This window comes from Lepeophtheirus salmonis, chromosome 1, assembly GCF_016086655.4.
Source record: "Lepeophtheirus salmonis chromosome 1, UVic_Lsal_1.4, whole genome shotgun sequence".
NCBI classification, from domain to species: domain Eukaryota; kingdom Metazoa; phylum Arthropoda; class Copepoda; order Siphonostomatoida; family Caligidae; genus Lepeophtheirus; species Lepeophtheirus salmonis.
In genome coordinates, this window is record NC_052131.2 from 23655592 (window position 1) to 23677255 (window position 21664).

Sequence of the window (21664 nt, forward strand, 5' to 3'; positions counted from 1 at the left end):
TAATCATTTCAAAGTACATGGGTTGATCCTTGAATTGCAAATACAAAAAGACTACATTATCAATATAAATTTAACATAATACAATACAAAATAATCGAGGGATTATTTTTAGTAGACATTGACTAGTGGTCTTCTAAAAACAAACTACAAATCCGTCTTTTTGTGGATTCAGAGTAATAAAACAACAACATAATAAACTTGAAATTTTGCATCTATACATGTGCTATGGACTTCCTCAAAATGTATTTACTGCATCCATAACATTTATAATATTGAGATCTCCTGATATTATAGAGAGTAATTGTTGAGAGATGAATGACTGAAAGAGATTAACTAATAGTACGTAAATAATTATTTATAATATCTACATACATAATTTGAAAATTTTAATTGATATTAATGGTTAATTAATGAGCTATATATATAGGTATTGGATAAAAGCTTTAAAACAAGGAAGAATATAATATAATGAATTACTACATTTGATTCGTTAATCCACACTAATATTAAGAAGGAAGCGTAACAGTTAATTTATGGATGGGAAGTTAATCTTTTCTTAAAAGGAGAATTTCATTGGAATGTAATCAAATACTCAACCTTATAACCTTATAACCTTATTTATAATATCTTATAAAGCTAATATACATATATGTAGTCTGACAATACAAAAACAATCTAGAATTATTTTTCTAAAAATAGAGTTTGGATTAAATTTGTGTTCTTCAGCAAATTATCTTCTATTTCTATCAAGAAATTATTATGATTAATCTTTGGGATGTGCCTCAAATTGCACTTAGAGTAGCAAAAATTCATGGTTACATTCAAAGAATTAGAAATTTATAGATTCTATTTAAAAAGCCAAAGGAATTTGGATATTACTTATTTCCTTGATTTTTTTACAAGATTGATTTTGTGTTGACAGTCAATATGATATAACTTATAAGGATGCATCGAGTCATCTAGATATATTTTCAAAGCTCTCTTTCCTTCCTTGTCTTAAAAAACCAAGTTCTTACTTACATATATACTGCGAAATAGGTTCGCTCTCTTTTGATCATGCCGATCGGGCCTTTTTTTTTTTTTTTTTTGTACCTTTGATTCAAAGTTAATAATATTTTTTTGAACACCTATCTTAGGCTTATAACCTTGGTTGTTAACCTACGCAAACGTCCATGTATTATTGTAAACCACTCCACCACCTTCAAAAATACATATATACTTTTTTTTGTACCTGAGGATCGAGTATGTAGGAAAAAGGAGTCATCGCAGGCAGTGTATATTTTTAAGGGAATCCAACATCTGTTGCTGTGATATTTAATATACAAATAATAATGTAATTGAATTATTGAAAAGGGTGAAGGAAAACCAAGAATAAGATTTAAGAGCCCCTGTGTTTTAGGGCATCCTCGATTTGCTGTGCTTTTGAAGTATCTAAAGTGTTTAATTGTACAAAAAAAAAAGCAGATAATTCTCAAGGTTAATCGTCAAGCTGCCATATTCTGATAGTGTTACAATTTATAAATATCCCTTCACATCTACTCAAGAAAGAAGGATGATGTCCATTCTAACTTATATGACGATATACTTTTCTTCTTTTCCTTCACGGATGCCTTATCCAATTACGATAGACAAGGAATATCACAAAACTACACAGAAGGCCTTCCCGAGTTTGCAGTTGTCAATGGCTTAGAGTCCAACTTGGGAGACATTCCTAGCGGAATAAAATTGAATAAGACACAAGTCTATTTGGATTGTAGTTCAGATTTTATGAACATTACTCTAACCTTTCAACAAAAATTTTATGGAATTGTATATGCTGACTACAATAGTAAAAATAATGATTACGATAGGACATGCACAATTAATGGAAATGGTGAATTAAAAAAAGAACTCATTTTGTCTCTCAAGGGATGCGGAACTGTGCAAGTAAGTTGATCATAGGTTTTTTCTTCTTAGAACAGTTATATTTCTTTCTTTATAAAGGCATTTCGTTTTCTTTGTTTGATAATATGCCTACATTCACCTCATTTTTTGCCTTAAAAAATTTCATGTTCGTCCCACGCAAAGAATTATGCCAGTCACAAATTATGGAATAGAAAATTTTGCATTCTGTTACTCTGACACAAAGTTTGTTGAGTGAATAATATTTGAGAAAATACCATTTGGCAAATGACACTTCTTTTTTGGACATAAAAAAACCATGAAAATTATTTAACATCAACAGATATTTAAATATTTCCCTTGTAAACATAAAATGTGTAGGCGGTTAGGTACCCTAAAGATACACGTATTGATGAAAAAATTGTATTTATAATTGATCACTTGTAAAAATGAATTAAGGGATAGGTTCAATGAGATTACAAAGGCCGTTGACCTATTCTATTATTACCAATAATAATGTATCTTATCTTAGGCCTTGATAACTTTTTTTTAAATCTAGTTCAAAATATCTGGGGTCACAAAACGTTCATGACATTTATTTTTTAGTGATATTATAAGGAATAAAATCGATTTTTATGATTTTTCAGAGTCCTGCTCGAGTTTTTATGAACAATATTATTGTTAGATTTCATCCTGGTTTAGAAATGGATGGAGATGAAGTCATTACCACCATTTGTCGTTATCCAGAGCCTAGAGTAATCACTCATCCTGCACTCCCTAGTAGTCTAAAGTAGGAAGCAATGATCCCTAATTGGGGTTTAAACTAAAATGTTATTTCATAATTTATTTTTTTACTATTACAGAGCAGGAAATTTGGTTCCCATTCAAACTTTTCAGCCCTTAAGAGATTTTGAAGTGCTTCTCATTATATGTGCTATTATATTTTTGGCACTTCTTCTTCTTGGATTTGGATGTTCCTATTACTGTTTGAAGAAGAGAAATATTAAGGTTGTTAGAAAGAGGCCTGCATCAACTCTTGGATCCGAAATTACAAAGATGTCTGATCCGATGTCAATGTTCAGTGGTCTTAAGATACCTCGTGCTCATGCTGTAGAAAGCTCTGGATCAGAACAGTTGACCGAGTCTATTCATACAGAATATAACTCAGAAGAAGCTAGCGGAACATCAGAAGAAGAATATCATAGTACCTACTCTGATCAAGCTTGTGAAATCTCAGAAGGTGTCATTTTCTCTCAAGTTAAGGATCCATCTATGCCTGAATTTGATGTGAAAGCCATTATTAAACGTAGTGAAATACCAAGATCACCTGAAAGCTCAAGAATGAGCTCAGACTCTGAACTCATTCTCAAGGCACAAGAACAATTTTTAACCACCATTTTGGAAAGAACAGAAACAAATACTAAGGAAACTTTGGAGCGTGTTCGACGTCTCGAAGCTAAAAAAGGACCCCCACCAGTTCATGCACGAATTAGAGTTCATAACAAGCAACTTTCGGATACGTCTGAAATGGAATCTGAGTCTGAATTTTCTCAGGTACAAAGTGAATACTACGAAGATGATATGTGCTTAGAGAGTAGAGATACTACGAATGCCCTCATGGAACAAAAGAACGAATTTGATGTCAACATAAAAACCCGACCTAAGGAAATACATTACACCACCGATGAAGACTCATCTGTCATGTTTTCGGATAATGAAAGTATTCACCCCTATAGATCAAATCAAACTGTACTGTACCCTCCAACCGTAAAGATCCCATCCGATATGTCCAATACAGTTACTCAAACAACTACTAAATATAGTTCCAGAGAGCCACCACAACTGCCACCTTCAAGTTCTCAAACGACTACCCATACAAGAACAGACTATCATGTTAGATCCAGAGAGCCACCCCAACTGCCACCTACAAGCTCTCAAACGAATACTCATACAAGAACAGATTATGTACTAAGATCGAGAGAGCCACCACAACTGCCACCTGGAGAGCCTCAACAATTGTCGGCTGGTGAACCTCAAACAGGGGTTTATACAAGAAGCAACTACCCAGGTAAACTTAAGGAGCCAGAGAAACCAACACTGCCAAGAACAACTCATCATACTTCAACTTCTACGAACTACACAATTAATGAACAAAATCGAACCCATATTGAAAATTTGAATATTAGCCCTCGTCAACCCGATGAAATGTCACAAATTACCACTTCTGGTTTGAGCATTACGGATGTACATGCACGTGACAGATTTGACGTGTTTATTCGTGTATTGGATCCACCAGAGTATACTGATACTTATGATGAAATTTCCTCTATTTTCACTGAAGATGAAAGAATAAGAATCAGGGAAGTTATTTTGCAAGATGTGAAGGTACAAAAACTCATTGAAACTGCGACCACAACCAACGATTTCATTCACATTAAAAACCAAAAGAGTCTCCAAAGCGTTGTTGAGCCACAAAAATGGGATGTATTAATCCGAATTCTTCAAAATCCTGTGATTTATGACGATCAATTCGAGAGAGAAAGCTCAAGATCTACAAAAACTGGTTTCTCTAATCAGGAATTAAGGTAATATTATGTTCATAAAAATCAAAAGATATTGGTATTAAGTATTTATTTCAATTATTTACTAGGTCTCTTAGTGAGGTAATGGTAGATTTAGATCGTAGAAGCATCCCTGGTAGCTCTCAAATTAATACACCTACTGTCATTTATGATGATCCTCATGGCCAGATGCTGCCTCCATCCAGCGGATTAATGATTCCAGGAGGAGGTGTAAGAGATAAGCCTCAAGGAGGAAGATTAATGCCTCAAGGAATGAGAGATAAGCTCGAAGGAAGAAGAGATATGCCCCAAGGAGGAAGAGATATGCCTCAAGGAGAAGTAGATTTGCCTCAAGGAGCTCATTATGTTGTAACTGATACTTCTAGGCCCGGAATGACTTCACACCAAGTCAATTACTACTCAAGTTCTCCAACTCGTTCTCAAACTATTATGAGAGAATTTATGAGTGGCTCTCAACAAATCCAACATAATCCATTTACTCAAACTACTACAACTACCGGAGTAGATGGAACTACTACGACTGTTCGAAGAGAAATTGTAAGTAACGCTCCAGACGTTCTCGCTCCCATAGTTCATCGAGAGAATGATGAAATATCTTCAACAATTCAAAGAGTACTCCAAACTGTTTCTCAACAAGAAGGATTTGATATTCGCTATGGATTCCCAGATGGAAAGGATCCAAAGTCATCAAAATAATGTTTGCATGAATGATTTGTCGGGTGGAGGATAATTTTTACTTAAATATGCGTGATAATAAATTCATTTTATGTACTCATCTGGTCTTTAAGAAAGCATTAATTGTTATTTCGTTAATTTTTATAGCCATTTATGTTAATCAATTTATTATTATTAATTGAGCAAATACACATACATATTATATTTATACTAACTAATTATTATATTATATAGACTTTATTACGAAAAAATAATCAAAGGAAATTTATATGCTCAATAGTCCATTAGCCTACATTTAAAAAAATATATGTTTCTTGCCATTTGACTCCAAACCAATAATGTAATATTCATTGTATTTTTCATATCAGCCACACAACATATTCTGTACTTTTAAGGCGATTAAGCTAACAATTAATTCTGTCTCATTAATTAATTATGTATGCCGTATGCTATTGTTTAGATATTATTAAAATAAAACTATTATTGTGTCAACTTTTTGTGGTTTTGCTTTGAGATTGAACGGAAAAATGAATAGCGTTCATTTCCTTATTGTCTCTTAGAGATCGTTATAATAAGTAAACGAACTAAGTAATAATTTATAAGTGGTGATGAATGTCATGTTTATTTTGGGCATGTTAAAAAAAGAAACCGAAACTCAACATGGTAACCCTGACACTTTGAAGAATGTTTTGGAGGAGAGCAGCTTAGCTTTCATGACGTTTCATTAGATCAGCTACAACCAACTGTGAGAAGGGAGGGAGGAGTAGAAAAAAAAACCAAAGACATTGGCAAAAATTACTACGATGTCTATCTCATTTCTACTCTGAGTTCAGCAAGGACTAACTATTATAACTCTGCAACAAATCCACAAGGTTACTCTCCTTCTTTTATGAGCACACACGAATGTTTAATCAGTTTTGGAATGTAGTTGGATAGGAAACTCAATACTCGGGAGTTAAAATAATAACGACAACAGATAAGGAAAAGAAAGATCATTGTTTAGATTACTAATTCAAAAAAACCAGACAAGGTAAAAAATACACATGATTTACACCAGTAGTTATGACTTATAAAAAAAATAAATTATGAAATACTAGCCCTGAGTCATGACGTATCAAGTGAGACGAGGAAATCGACAACTAACAACAAAATAGACAGGATATATTTATGTTAGCAAGGTAATACCGTGAAAGACCCCTACTTAATCGTCGTTATATCTCTATTTTTTCCAAAGATTACTACATTTCTTTCTTCTGATTATAGCTATAATTATTATCTTTGAGGGTGCAAAAAATAAAATTAAATATATTGCAAAATCATGGATCTGATTTTGTGTCTACAATTATCAATTATTGTGTACATAGATTATTTTATTTGAAATGTCACTCATTTGCAATCACTGGAATCTGGAATGGTCTTGCCTGAAAAAGGTATTCTAGGTTAGGTAAAAGTGTCATTTTCTACGTTCCCATTCATTTGTTATTTATCTTGCTATATATTTAATTTAAGACAATTTAATGTATGTAGTGTTAAATCAACCAAATTCAAGGGATTCTTGTAAGCATGTAAGGTAGCAATTTATTGGGGCCCCAAAGTGATTGGTCTCAGATTATATATTATATTAGGAATAGACAAGGCCTGATATATCGGATCGAAATCGAAAAACAGATATATCGGGGAACATATCCAATATCTACATCGTATCTGTATCCAAGAAAATTCTTAGAAAATTCGATATTTGCTCCAATATTTTATATAATACGATCAAAAAAATATGGGGGAATGGAAAATAATGCAGTTTAATTATACTTAATAACGGTGCTACTGATCCATAAGAGATGTCCTGCAGTATGTACAAATAAAAGAAATAGAAAATGAACGTGTTAATCTGGACGATTTGAAGAATGCTTGAGAGGAGAGCAGCTAACCTGTCATTATGTTTTATTAGATCAAATGCAAAGTGTCCGTCAGAGAACAGAAATAAACACAAATCCCAACCGATATATAGCAAGGACAAATATGCTGGAATTACTTCAATTCAATTATATTATGAGTCAAACAAGGACTTACACTTACAACCAGTGATGCTAATCGGAAGCCTGTGGGCATGCTAAAAAAAATCCGAAAATTAACATGGTAACTCTGACAATTTAAAAATGTTTTAGAGGAGAGCAGTTTAACTGACATGAAATTTCATTAGATTAGCTACAAGCAGCTATGACGAGGAGGAAAAGGAAATAAATAAGGGCATAGACAAAAATTACTCCTACGTTGATCCTCAATTCTACTCTGAGTCCAATAAGGAATTTAAATACAATTATAACTCCGCAACCAGTCCTTCCGTTTTTTATGAGTACACACAAATTTTGCCTCGGGGTTTGTATATAATTGTATGTAGTGGAAAAGGAAGTTCACTATTTTCATTATTTTATTTTTTAATAATAATTTTAGTTAGAACTCATATTTCACAATATAGAGTTTAATAGAATATGTGTTAGCCTAAACACCGGCAAAATTTAATTCATTTTTACATACCTTTTTTGTACAACTTTATGTATATTGTCAGTTTTTGATAGAGATGTGTTTTTTTTTTTGTAAGAGTGTAAGGAGAAGGCGGGAGCGAGACATTTGGTATTAATGTATTAAGACCATTGTAAATATCAGCTGCCAGTTATATGATTTCGGGGGTAGAAAATGAATTACTACTATAAAGAGAAGATCCTCCTACATTTAAAATAGCATTAGTGTAAGAAAAATTTTATAATCACATTTGAATTCATATACATTTATTTTATAATACATTTTTAAATCAATTTAGACCAAAGATAGGTGGAAATTCTTCTTGTAGAAGGGTATGTTAACATCCCTACAACTTATTAAATAATGAACAAAAAAGAAGAAAGAGCAGAGACAACAGCCGTTTTTCCTTTTCTAATCAGTATATATACTTATTTTTTTCTTTACAAAAATCCCATCTTTGGTTATTGATATATATGTACTCCCTTTTCTTTTTCTGTTCATGTGAACCTCACACTCGATACTAAATGCAGAACACATGAAAGATATAATTAATCATTTATATGACTACATTGTTATTTCTTAGATAAAAAATGACTGTTTGTATATATACGATTACATAATTCTTTTTTTACTCAGTACACGGCTCTTAAGTTGAATAATTTTATTTTTTAAATACTTTTTCACGCCAAATAGCAAGATTTATTCCAAAAGAACAAATGTTTCACTCAATTCAGTCAAGTTGTATTAAATCATAGAATACTCAAATTGTATGTCATGGTCACATAATGAAATACCCTAATTTCCTTTATGAAACATCTGTTTCGATTAAACGAAGCAAGAGGTGATGTTATTACCATTACCCAGGAGTGGAATTTATACAGTTCCCAACAAAATAACAAAATTTCCTTAATATCCTACATTTAGAAGAATAAATATCTGGAATTTTTAAATGATTAATCAATTTCCAGATTAAAATATAAATGATTGCGAGTATGTCGGTTGAATTTTATAACTTTTAAATGATCAGATCGGAGGGGGAAGTAAATTTTTAATTATATGAATTTATAAATATTTTGATATAAGGGAAATAAATTAAATTTTGGGCTTCAAAATAATATAATAAAATATTTTAATTCCTACACTTCCCATCTGAATCAAGTGGCTCTGAACTAAAAAAAAATTTACGCTATTTACTGTTATTAAGGCTTCTATGCTCTGAATATCACTAAGCAGTTGCAAAAGAAACCCAAAAATAATTGTCGGCTACAGTTTCCAATTTTTTACTATAGGTTTCAAAAAATATATATTAAGGGGTTTCTTGAGAGCACTGTATGCATAATATACAGTGCTCTCAAGAACTGTATTTACATAATGTAAATAAAAAAGAACCCGAATTAATAAAAAAAAACTCTTTAAACTCTCAGGTCTTGCTCATTATGGCCAGGGCTTTACCTCCAGAGGCCCCAAACGCAAATACTATAAAACCTGTATTAAGCTGTAAGGCGAGTGAAACAGAAAAATTGACTACTTACTGCAAGTAACCTTTCAAAATCGGTTTTCTATTTTGTAGCCATTCTAAATTTGAGAACTGTATATGACCGCTTGATGAGGTGACAAGTCGTTAGATCAGGTTTTACTGATATTTTTTTTTATGAAACACTAACAAGAGTTCCATAATAGGAAATTTATGAATATTATGTACATGATATTGACCAGCTCCGAATTTACTGGACTTGTTGCCTTGTACTCGTAGGAACAATCATTTTTACCGTTCTCACAATATGTTTTTTTTTTACATGTTTTTTCCACAGTCCAAAAATGAAGGGGAAAAAAGTGAATGAAGGAACGGGGAAAAGTTGGAAGGTCCATATTTAGTTATTAATTTGCTTCTGTCTGTTTGTATGTTCGTCACCATAATTAAGGCAGCAGCTAATGATCACTTTTTTGGTAATAAGATTATTTTATCTAATTATCTTAATTTTATCGTCCCTAATAAATAAATAAAATAATAATTATTATTGTACAAATCTAGCTATTTGAAAGGGGTTATTGGTACATAATACTTTGATTGAATTCAAATATCAGTGTTTATCATTTGCATCAAGTTGTATTTAATTTGGATGTTAAATATGTTTAATATTAAATTCAACCTTGCCCCCCAAGATGGTGTCTCCCTCAATTATGATGCAATTTATGTTGTCAATGAAAACACTATTCCATTGCCGTTTGTTTCTACAACAAGTAGGGGAGACAGGATTAGTTACACCATGGAATTATATAATTCCATAACTGTCACTGACAACTATGGACAACTTGTCACTCACTCTATATTGAAGTGATAGGATTTTTATTGGAATGAACTTCTTCCATAAATTAGATTTTATATCCTTATATATCAATAATGTTAGTATAAAATTATGTTCTCGAATCCACAAGTATTATCTAAGATTAATAGAAATGCAGTTATACCATCACGCTTTTACGACTGATGTTTGACTACCACCACGCTTTTTATTAGTGACGTCATAGAGTATAACTGTTACAAAGAGTTGTTATATATCGTCTTCCTTTATTGTTACTGTTAGAGTATCACTATTATACTCTATGATTTCAAAATATGAATATCTTGCTTAGTAGTTGGTATGGTAAATCAAATTGAAAATTCTAGCAAGCTCGACTACATGATGGTCTAATCTTGTATTTCTATTAACCTTGGACAATACTAGTGGAATTTGACAACGGAATTTTATCAAATTATGACTCATGACAGTAATAAATTTCAACTCCTAGAGTAATTTTGTAAGTAACAGGTTCATAATGATAAGAACACGTTAATTTCGTACTAAATAGTAAATTTTTAATCTTTTATTCTGTCCAATTATTTTTTGCTCAGAGTGCCGAATCGAAATTATTAGCATTTCATAATACAGGGGCGTCTCCAGAATCCAGGAGGGGGGGACAGATGCTGGAGGGGCTGTAGTCCCTCTCCAAATCTAGGAATTTTTGAAAAATTATGGATATGAAATCAAAAAATTAAATTATTGATGTTGTAGAAAAAATTATCAGGAGAAAAGGCAAAAAAAAAAAAAATTTAGAATGATTGTTTAAAAAAAGGTCAGTCAATCAAATTATGACCCGGAGCAAAAATTTAAATTTCTAAAAACCAAGCCCCTGAGGGCTGGGGTACATTTTGGATATTAGAAGGATTCTCTGATACCAGGGAAGCGGCAGTGAAGAATTTAACCTGCATCAGGGACCAGAAGCCCATAACCCCTGGGAGGAGTGTATTATAGTATATTAGAAGGGGTACTTGGTGCTTAGAAATACGGCAGCGGTGCAGTTTAAACTGTCCGAAGGCCCAGTAATTCATCTACAAAACCTGAGAGCCGGGGTTTATTTTGGGATATTAGGAGGGTTCCTAGATCCTCAGGAAGGGAATTTTAACGTTTTTATTTTTGTTTTATATTAAGCAGAATAGTTCGTAATTAATTTTTAATTTCTTAATGTCCCGGGCAACGCCGGGCAAACCTACTCTAGTATATATTATTTTCAAGCTGAACCAAATCATAATTAATACACATTATTGTTGCAACTGTCTCTAACAGCCAACCACATGGCCAGTGTATATATGTTTTCAGATTTAAAAAAAAATACTTAAAATTAATGTTTCATGAAGAAAATACATCAAAATTGGACTCTAATAATTTGTAGATAAGACATTGAAGTATCGATGAATTAAATTTCAGGTCGAAGCCAGGCCATTTATTGTCATAGTCATTGAATATATAAAAAATATTACAACCAACCCTGTCCACCCTTACATTAAAAATATCCTTGAATGACGTACCTCTCTTTTTAAATATTGAAAGAACTGGCTAGTATTATGTAGCTTTTGTTTTAACAGTACTTATCTATTGTTAACACTTGTTTAAGTGCTAGAAAAAATATTATTTTTAATTATGTAGTATATAATATTATATTATTGTATTAAACATTGTACACGGATCGTTTATCCTAATTCTTAAATGTAAAATATCATCTATAATAAAAGTTCAATTATTAAATAATTACACTTCAACTATTAATTCATTAATATGTATTTTAATTTATAAGTAAATAACTGTGGTTAATATCAATTTATATCTAATAATATAATGAAGAATTAAAGAATTTATTTTATCATCAATAATAATTAATTAAGATCGAATTAACCACAGAATATTTATAAATTCATTCATTGTATCCTTATAATGTAATACTTGTATAAATACTTTGTACTATTTATTAAAAAAAGATTTGATGTGTCTAGATGAAAGACATTGTCCGATCAATCTCTTTCCAAATCTAAATCTTTATCTAGTAGCTAAAAGAAGATTTGAATAACCTCGTATGGAAGAGCGTGCACGTAACCTCTTTGTTCTATTTTGAAAAGAGGGGCACAGTGACACAGCTCAAGAATAACATCACCTACGTTAACATGAGGCAATAATTTTTTCCTCTTCAATTGGCGGGAGATTTCGTATTATTTATAATCTTAAATTCTTCCTAACATAAAAGGGGATTCTTGATTCTCAGCAGTTTTTACTTTCCCATTATTTAAAACACGACCATGGTGGATGTGCTTGATACTCGTGTTGAATCCTTGGTTTCCCTTCTTGTCGAAACATTGGACTCTGATGAAATACACTGTGGTTTATCTTACATGTCCGAAATAGGGAAAACACTTCGGTTCCTTGATTTTAAGGATACAATTCATCTCGACTATATAAAGGTACGAATTGAAAGATTTCCTTTACATAATTCATTATAATTTATATTAAAGTTTCATCTGATTTTTTAAATAAATTTACGTTTACCTAGGTGGCTTTAAGCCAATTGCACCCAGATAAAGTCATCGTTACATGTGAGCACACCAAAACGCGGAATGCTGTTTTAAAAGTCCTTGGTATAAGAGGGATAAAATCTGTCGAAATACCAATTCCCTCAGATGACTATGACAAAGATGAAATTACAAAGCGGATCAAAACCCTCTCCAATGTTTATCCTTTTAAAGTTGATCTTAAAAAGACTCCCCTTGCATTTCATTCATTTAAATATTTAGACGCTAATATGTGTGATGATGACGAAATTCCTGAGCAGTATGAAGTTTCATTTCATCCTTTGGAGGAATACATGACTCTGGGTGAGCGTGCCATACAATCTCTGGATCTATTTAGCGATATTCCGGCTAACCTTTCTCTTTATAAATTACTGAACAAGTGTCGAACACGTGGTGGAGAGCGTTTGCTTAAGGATTGGATTCGGCAACCTTTAAAAAATGAGGAAAGTATACGAGTAAGATTAGATATTGTTGAGTTATTTGTTGACAACACGGATTTAAGGGATACTCTTCACAATGAAACTCTTCGAAAAATTCCAGATTTTGAAAATTTGTCAGTTCGTTTAGCTAAAAAGAATTGTAAACTACCTCAATTATTTAATATTTTCACGGGTGTATATGAAACAAAAAAAATTATAGAACAACTTGAGCCTCTCTCAGAAAAGTGCTTAAAGACTAACTTTCTCAGCACATTAAAGTCAAATGTCGATAAAATGAAGGGATATCAAGCCATGATCAATAAGTCTCTTGATTTTGAAGCCATAAAGGACGGTGAGTTCTTTATTAGACCTACGTTTGACGAAGGAATGGTAGAGTTGAGAAATCAAATGAAGGATTTGAGAGGTGAAATGGAGTCAGAAAATGAGACAGTGATTTCGGATCTGGAAATGGATTCTACAAAACATATGAGATTGGAATATAGTGATACCCATGGTTATCATTTCAGAGTTACTCTTAAATACGAACTAAGCCTCCGAGATCATGAGGATAATTATAACATTATTGAAGCGGCTAAAAATGGTATTAAATTCCAGACCAAGGCATTAACGAGAATGAGTGAAGACTATGAAGCCATGAAGGCACAGTACAATGTACTTCAAGAGAGAATCCTTGAAGAAATCCTCGACATAGCTTTTGGCTATTCAAAGTTCATATTTCGTATAGGACAAAGCATTTCTAAACTTGACGTTTTAGTTTCATTTGCTGTGTCAGCTCTTGCATCTCCCATCCCTTATATTAAGCCAACTATTCGTGAACCAAGCTCTCATAGAATCATTAAGATGATGGGAGTTAGGCATCCAATCTTGGAAATAGCTGCTTGTATGTCATCATACATCCCTAACGACATTCATTTTGACTCCATGGTAAATCGATTTCACATTCTAACTGGACCAAATTTGGGAGGTAAGAGTACTTACATGAGGAGTATTGCAGTTTCTTTGGTGATGGCTCAAATTGGATGCTTTGTACCTTGTGATGAAGCTGAATTTTCCATTGTTGATAAAATTCTTGTCAGAGTCGGAGCAGAGGATCGTCAATTTGAGGGTGTTTCTACTTTCATGGCAGAAATGTTGGACGTTGCCAACATACTCCGTAATGCAACAAACCAGAGTTTAGCAATCATAGACGAAATTGGGCGTGGAACTTCAACATACGATGGAATTGGCGTTGCATATGCTGTAGCCGATAAAATCATAAGGGAGATGAATATCTTTACTATTTTTGCTACCCATTTTTTTGAACTTACAGAATTGGGGGATATTCATGAATCGGTGAGGAATTATCACGTATCCGCAGATACAGAGTCTGGTGTATTTACTTTGTTATATAAAGTTTTGGAAGGGAAGTGTAACAAAAGCTTTGGGATTGAGGTAGCCAAGTTATGTAAGCTTCCAGATAAGGTAATTGAAGAATCCGAGGAAATTTTAGAGAAATACGAAAGAAATAGTAGCATCGGAAAAATGTTAAATTTTGACGACGATCAACTTATTGAACTTGAAAATATCCTTGAATCGTTACCTTCTGGTTCGGAGGAAAGAAAAAAATGTTTAAAGAATGTCAAGGAAAATTTCTTTAGTGAAGAAAAGTGGAAAAAATTAATGGACACTATTAAATCTAATCAATAATTATTTTTATAGGATTAATCCCCCCAAATTGCTTCATATATAAAGATATAGCCAATAAGTGATTGTGACTTTGAATTTAGGTGCTCTCTCTAATTTAAATCGTGAGATTTTCTTCAAAAGACTCATTGACTTTAGTTTGTGTTATATTTATATAATAATATAGAACCAAAATTAAAACTTTTATTCATAAGTTTTTTTCTATTGTGTAAAATATATAAAGACGATAAAATCAAATTAATTTCTGTATATCTGACATTAATTATTAAATATTATTATAATTTATCCAATAGTGACACCAAATAGGGTATCTGTGCGCTGTCTAATGCGGCAGTGTTCCTCTTGTAAAACATTGGACAATCTATGCTAACACACTCATTATTAAATTTGTTCAATTGAGTACATTTCAGACATTGAAGCATGGCCTGAGAGAGCTCTCCACTCCATTTATTCATCTTTCGATTAAGTATAATCGCAGAGCTTTGTGGGTTGAGTTTACAGGAAGAGCAAATCCCATCAGAATTAGACATGCTTTTATCACAGACAGCACAGAAAAAAGCCGTAAAATATCTTAAAATAGCTCTTTTGTCCTTATCACTACCCTCTAGTCCTGTAAAACGGGGCTTAAATCCCTTTGGTAAGTCGTTATACCATGAATGTATATCCACTCCTAATAGAGAAAAACATCGATCCAATGGAGGTCCAATTACTTTGGAAACATAGTACGTAGAGTTCGGTCTTAAGCCTGACTCCATAACTTCCTGAGGAGATCGAACAGATTGAATCAAAGGGCGACCCGGTTCTCCATATATTATTATGTAAGGTACTCTTTGTCCTATTCGAGGAACGTTCATTCTATCCTTTTTCATAAGGCGCCTATAGAATAAATATGTATTTAATATGCATTAATTATAATGGATTAATTAAGAATAATGACCTTGTTAATTCTAGTGAAGGAACACATGCTCCAGGTCGATACCCCTTCAAACCCCTAAATTCTTTTGCAAATGTTAGATCTTGTAGAGGAATTTTTCCCGAGAGAATCTTATGAAATTGTCTTTGTACATAAGTTCTTACTTTTATCACGTCTTTTGTTTCGAATAAAATTCGCAGTGATTTCTCAAGTATCTAGGGGACAAGAAAGAAGAGAGGTCACGATAATTAACACGAATGAAACATTAGTAACAATACACCTTGGACATTAGGCACAACTCATTAAAAAAGATGTGAAACATGAAGTCAAATAAGTCAATAATAAATAATTATTTTTCCTACCATGAAATTTATTTAGCATAGATATGATTATTAAGGTACATGAAGTCCTTCGAGACAAAGTAATTATACGGTAATGATATCATAAATGAGTGTTACAACGCAGTACATGAAACGATCCCTATTTATTTAATAAAAAAAGAAATTTATGCAAACAAAATACGAGGAGATAATGTAAAAAGATCCGATTTGAGAATATTAGAAATATATTTGAATATAAAGAGGCGTGCCGAAGATTCCTAATGACCATACTTTTGGAACTCCCAATCCCGGTTATCTAAGGGACACACTTGACGTGTTTTGAGCCAACGCGAAATGCAGTGGAAATGGAAGGCATGATTACATACGCCCCAAGCAACAGTACATTCGTCAGAGGTAGCAGAGGCCTGGTTCGCCTGGCACTCGATGCAGAGATCCATGATGTGATTACGACAAATCGCGCAATTATCAACCACGATATCCCAGGCCCAGAGTGCTACTGCATTCCACTTCTTCACCTCAAATCTCTTCTTATCGTTCCTACATCCACTAGACGTGGGGATTTGATCCTCATGATCCACTTCCATGGACATTTTGTGGAAATGAGAGAGCGACCTAAGTTTTTAGTCCAATATTAAATTAATATATAAATATGCAGCTACTCGATCTTATTCACCAAAGAACTATCGTCTAAAAATGACAAAGGTTTGAGCAATCATTCAATAAATCAGAGGGAGTTCAATGTGTTTTTATGACGTCATAAATTAATAGTCTAGGATTAACAATTTTCCCTGTACGTCATATTTTCTCTTTCTCTCTCAAAATTGGAGACAACAAAATGAGCAAAATGAGGAAGTTGAAACTCAATCCTCGCAACCTTTTCATAATAAGCGAAGCGGCGGTAAGTAAGAAGAGAGGGATCTTGACTCTTCCCAATTATTCAGACATTTAGCACTTGAATAGATTGTTTTATATTCATCATGCAATGTATCACGTTTATTTCTTTTATCTATCATGGACCATGGACCACCCATCCGCCTGTAATGTTCTCCTGTCTTGAATAAAAATAATATATTTCCTCCTTATTAAGAGGTTGCAATGATTGAATTGCAACATTCACCTTACGCTGTCTCCAATTTCAAGATGGAATGATAAAATATGACGTAAGGGCCAACTCGTAATCCATACCCGAGAAACATTCCATCTCACTTTCCATTCGCCGTCTTTTTAATAAGAATTCAATTAAAATTTAAATCTCTCGTTAAACATGGAAGGGCCCATTAAAGTCTTGGAGCTATTTAGTGGCATTGGAGGAATGAGATATGCTCTTGAAAAGGCTCTCGAAGGAAGAAGGGGAAAGGCCGTGTTCGAAGCCTTAGAAATCAATCCATCCGCAGTGGAGGTCTACTCTCACAACTTCCAACCCATACGGAGCAAAAACGTTCATGGACTTTCTAAAATGGACTTGAGGCAGGACATAAGTATTCATTTTTAGTATGGCTTAAATTCTATTGATTTGAAAGTAAGCATCGCTAGTTAGTAAATACTAAATATTATGGAAATCAATATTTTCAGATCCTATGACATTCTTCTCATGAGTCCGCCATGTCAACCCTTTACGCGTCAGGGACATCAAAGAGGCCTTCAAGACAAACGAAGTGAGCCTTTTATCCAAGTCATGAATATTATTCCTAAACTAACGAGTCTAAAAGGGGTTTTGTTGGAAAATGTTGCCGGTTTTGAAACGTCCGAGGCACATTCTCTTCTTTTATCAACGTTTTCAAATTGGAAAATAAGAGAATTTCTCATATGCCCAACATCATTCGGTATTCCCAACTCACGTCTAAGATACTATTTCTTGGCGGTTAAATCCGATCAAGATTTTACATTCGGATCTCATAATGAAATAATGACTACACTACCTGAACAAATTACGGCTATTTGTTCCCTTGGAGATTTCTTAAAGGAAATAACTCCTTCATCCACAGAAGACTACCTCCTAAGTGATAACATTTTGAAGAAATACGGAGAGGTTCTAGATATTGTCACTTCCACCTCTGTTAGAACATGTTGTTTTACAAAAAGTTATGCTCGTTATGTAGAAGGAACCGGATCCGTACTTACCCCAATGACAAAAGAAGATGTTAAACGAATATACATGGATGCTAATTCCAACTCAGATGAATATCTAGACAATTTGAAGAAGCTTCAACTACGTTATTTTTCACCAGAAGAGATTGGAGCCCTCATGGGCTTTCCAAGTGAACACTTTGAATTTCCAAACTCAATTTCGATTGCTAGTCGTTACAAACTATTAGGCAACAGCCTTAATGTCCAGGTTGTTGCTCACCTTTTAGGCTATATACTAAATCTTTTAAAAGTATAAAATTGATTACCTTTGCTACTGCCGGACAACCATCTCTGCGAACGGTCTCAATACCTTTGGCATCGTAGATTGGGTCTGATTGGTCTCTGCTTTCATACATGTAGCCTACATATCTCTTTTTGGTTTGTAGGATACAACCCATATATACCTGAAATTATTTTAATTATTATCTAATATTTGAATGAGATTACTATAATAAGATAAATATTACTTTTTCAAATTTAAGTTTCACTGGTTTTGGATTGTCTAATGTGACTGCTTTTGCCATTTCATCCCCGATATTAAAAGCTTCTTCTTTTGTACGACCCTTGAGTAAAACAAAAACCGAGTCTGTGTCTCCATATACAACCCTTCCATTCCAACTTGGATGACTTTCTATTAATTTAATACATCTTTCCAATGTTTCCCTTCCTTTGCTCACCACACTATCCCCAACCTTTAAAAAATATTACACAAATGTTTCAATAACCCTATTAAAATAAATATACTTTATAACTCACTTCAATACAAGGCATTCTCCCTGAAAAGTTTGCAGATGTGTAACCATAAGTGACGTTTGCTATTAATTTTAGTCCCAATTGTCTTGCATGTAATGTTCTCTTGAGAATATTGTCATCTCTGTATAATTTCATCGATCTCTTTACCATGACTCTTGTATCCAATATCTTATGTAACATCTCTGGTAGGATTCCTTTCCTCACAGATGCTTTTAAAAAAGCAATTCCTCCTGGTGAAAAGGTCAAATGATCTTCAAGTCTAGCTAGTTCTGATAATGTTGGATGTGGAAGCACACTGCATCCAAATTCATAGCTATCCTCATTGTCTTGGCTTTGTAGTACACGTCCCAAACAAGTTGTAAAACAGTAATTGTAAGCCATAATAATTGAAGGGTACAAGCTCTGAAAATCTAAAAGAATAACCGGATCAGTGTAAAATTTAGACTCAGGCTCCATTACTAAAGGAATGTATTCCCCTGATCTCATCCGAGCTCTTTGACGAACTGAGGGAGATAAGGAAACGTAATTTTGGGACTTTGCTAAGCGTAGCATCATTGATTCAACTCTGAATTGAGACCCTCTTGAAATTACTTCATAAAATTGAATACCAAAAAGACGTGCTAATTCAGAATTACGACCAAATAAATCCAATTGTTCAAGGATCGAAACGTTCCCTTGAACTCGTTTTATAAAATACTCAATGACTTTCCACCGATTACAACCATAGTTCCACCATGAGCTCAACATTTCATCATCATATTTTGGAACACGCTTATGTAGAATATGAAACATCATATTTTCGAATGTATAGCTATATAGAGAAGCTTCTGAGCGAAGGAGTTTCCAAATATTAAGAATGATTCGACCTTCTATTTTAAAGTCCATTTCGTATTCGTTTTCTCCTTCATATAGGTCAATAGTTTTTTGATCTTGCTCTTTAATGATTCGTGATAGAGCTGATATTAGATCTATGTTGATAAATCGGGCTCTCTTGATTATGTAGCCCCAAGATAATTGATGTGTTTCATACCCAGTTATCATGTCTGGGTCGTGTTCATAAACTATCTTAACAAAATCCTTTATCAAATCATATTCTGAAGAAGAAAAATCTATGCTGATGTTCTCCATGTTTGCTTCTAATTTGATTTGATTATCTTTATCCGTGGCAAGAACCTGAAGTCCTATAAAACAATCATAATGAGCTCAGTGAAAACATATTTATTAGTATCATAGGTTTTTGTACCTGTGATTTGAGTATTTCCACTCGATTCTGGTATATCATTCATTATGTGATAGAAAATAGCTCCTATCTCGTCAAATTCTGGATCTGGCTTTAATTTAGGACGCGATCGTACGTACACTTCCACAGACATAATGGTCAAGTGTTGATACTAATACAATTTTAAGTATCATAGTTAATAAATTGGTGAATTTATAAAATATAATATACAAACCCTATGAAAAGTATGAGCGTTTTGTAAATTATCTAATGGAATAGCAGGACAAATTGAAGGAGCATCAATTAATTGCGACTCAATCAATGACGATTTTCCACTATTAAATGACGAAAACTTTTTTTTTTATAGTTAGTATTCATAAGTTTTCTTCTTAAAAGAATAGAGGAACGTGAGAGTTGAGGAGTGGAACATTCCATTTGACTTGATTGAATGATATCATCATCCTCACCATCACTCGAAGGAATCTCTTTTTTGTCTTTCAACTTGTTTATGGGCGTAGTATTTGGAGATTCAATGACACTCCGTTCTTGAGACATTACTGGACTAGGGGGGTGAACAAGATAGTTCACTACCCAACGAATCTTCCGAATTTTGTCTCACTCTTAGTACACGAGTTGTGTTTAATTGAGTAGGCATGTCTTCTTCATTGTCTGAGCAATCCTCCTTGGCTGTTGTTTCCTTATTCTTTGTCTCAAATAATATTCTCTTCGCTTTGATCCAATTTGTAATATCCTTGTTCGTCGGTGCTTTGTCAGGAGGTTGTAAAACTCTGAATTTCTTAGAAAACATGGATTTAGCCTTTGAATCATCAATTCCATAAACATCTCTTACTGACTTTCGAAGCCCATTGAGAGATTCATTAGATTCGAAACTTGAAATAAATTCAGGCGCATTGAACTTATCCTTTTCATTTAAAATCACGGGTACTTGTTTAACTTTAGGAATACTGAAGTCAGAGAGGGATGCGCGTATTTCTGAGCTGAAGGGTCCTCGAGTTGGAGGTTTAATAACTTTTTGAGTTATTTCAAAAATGTCCTCATATTCTTCATCACTCTCTCTAAAGTTAAAATGAGTCGTGGAAAAGTCGTAGAAACTTTTGATATGAGATGTTTGGTTTAGTAATTGATTCGACTTATCCGTGAGCAGACTCTCATTTGAGCTCCTTGCAAAAGGTGATGTGTCCCTATTTGGTGAAGATAGCACTATGTCATCTTCATTGTTTGAAAGAGAAGGATTGCTTATTATACTAGCTTCTGAGTCTATAGTTAGACTCCGAGAATGCGACGGAGTCTTCCTCAGTTTTTCCGTTGTTAGACTACCTACTGCCTCATTCTGTGTATTATCTAATGGAGTTAACACAACTGAAAGTTGTTTACACTTTAAGAGCTTCTCCAAATCACCATCACTCAAACTATCCTCAACCCAATCTACAACAAACAATTTTTAGATATTTTTAACAAAACTTAACTAACCATAAAATATTGACCTTTGTTCCGTGATGAGGATTTCCTCCTCTTTTGATTACTTGACATAACTACTGGATCATTAATATTGTAAAATTTTGATCAAACTGTAATAGGAAGAAGAGTAATACTTAAATAATATGTGCGGAAGTTTTTTAAAATATACTAT

The 21664-nt window shown here is 33.2% G+C and overlaps 4 protein-coding genes across 4 annotated transcripts; 3 read left to right on the plus strand and 1 right to left on the minus strand.

The window, feature by feature from the left end:
- The first annotated feature begins 1096 nt into the window (after positions 1-1096).
- On the plus strand, positions 1097-5630 carry pot (zona pellucida domain protein papillote). Its single transcript, XM_040718821.2, has 4 exons — positions 1097-1926; positions 2529-2671; positions 2745-4466; positions 4532-5630. Exons 1-4 carry the CDS (start codon positions 1768-1770, stop codon positions 5157-5159), a joined length of 2652 nt encoding a protein of 883 aa, XP_040574755.1. The 5' UTR covers positions 1097-1767; the 3' UTR covers positions 5160-5630.
- A 6389-nt stretch (positions 5631-12019) lies between these two features.
- spel1 (DNA mismatch repair protein spel1) lies at positions 12020-14897 on the plus strand. The gene is made up of 2 exons (XM_040718776.2): positions 12020-12429; positions 12519-14897. The coding sequence occupies exons 1-2, from the start codon at positions 12268-12270 to the stop codon at positions 14661-14663; spliced, it is 2307 nt and encodes a 768-aa protein (XP_040574710.1). The 5' UTR covers positions 12020-12267; the 3' UTR covers positions 14664-14897.
- On the minus strand, positions 14826-21658 carry LOC121131992 (DNA polymerase zeta catalytic subunit). The gene is made up of 8 exons (XM_071889528.1): positions 21519-21658; positions 20249-21459; positions 20038-20185; positions 18798-19975; positions 18509-18733; positions 18308-18445; positions 15598-15788; positions 14826-15536 (listed from the first exon to the last, which is right to left on the minus strand). The coding sequence occupies exons 3-8, from the start codon at positions 20165-20167 to the stop codon at positions 14936-14938; spliced, it is 2463 nt and encodes an 820-aa protein (XP_071745629.1). The 5' UTR covers positions 20168-20185; positions 20249-21459; positions 21519-21658; the 3' UTR covers positions 14826-14935.
- Mt2 (methyltransferase 2) lies at positions 17036-18522 on the plus strand. The gene is made up of 2 exons (XM_040718795.2): positions 17036-17381; positions 17487-18522. The coding sequence occupies exons 1-2, from the start codon at positions 17179-17181 to the stop codon at positions 18295-18297; spliced, it is 1014 nt and encodes a 337-aa protein (XP_040574729.1). The 5' UTR covers positions 17036-17178; the 3' UTR covers positions 18298-18522.
- Positions 21659-21664: the final 6 nt, after the last annotated feature.

Coding starts and splice junctions, on each gene's coding strand:
- LOC121131992 (XM_071889528.1), bottom strand. CDS start 20,167: ATGTCTGTGGAAGTGTACGTACGATCGCGTCCTAAATTAAAGCCAGAT. Junction 19,976..20,037: donor TGGAAATACTCAAATCACAG/GTACAAAAACCT, acceptor ATTGTTTTATAG/GACTTCAGGTTCTTGCCACG. Junction 15,537..15,597: donor CCTTCACTAGAATTAACAAG/GTCATTATTCTT, acceptor TTTATTCTATAG/GCGCCTTATGAAAAAGGATA.
- pot (XM_040718821.2), top strand. CDS start 1,768: ATGAACATTACTCTAACCTTTCAACAAAAATTTTATGGAATTGTATAT. Junction 1,927..2,528: donor AGGGATGCGGAACTGTGCAA/GTAAGTTGATCA, acceptor ATGATTTTTCAG/AGTCCTGCTCGAGTTTTTAT. Junction 2,672..2,744: donor GCACTCCCTAGTAGTCTAAA/GTAGGAAGCAAT, acceptor TTACTATTACAG/AGCAGGAAATTTGGTTCCCA.
- spel1 (XM_040718776.2), top strand. CDS start 12,268: ATGGTGGATGTGCTTGATACTCGTGTTGAATCCTTGGTTTCCCTTCTT. Junction 12,430..12,518: donor TTCATCTCGACTATATAAAG/GTACGAATTGAA, acceptor ACGTTTACCTAG/GTGGCTTTAAGCCAATTGCA.
- Mt2 (XM_040718795.2), top strand. CDS start 17,179: ATGGAAGGGCCCATTAAAGTCTTGGAGCTATTTAGTGGCATTGGAGGA. Junction 17,382..17,486: donor CTTTCTAAAATGGACTTGAG/GCAGGACATAAG, acceptor CAATATTTTCAG/ATCCTATGACATTCTTCTCA.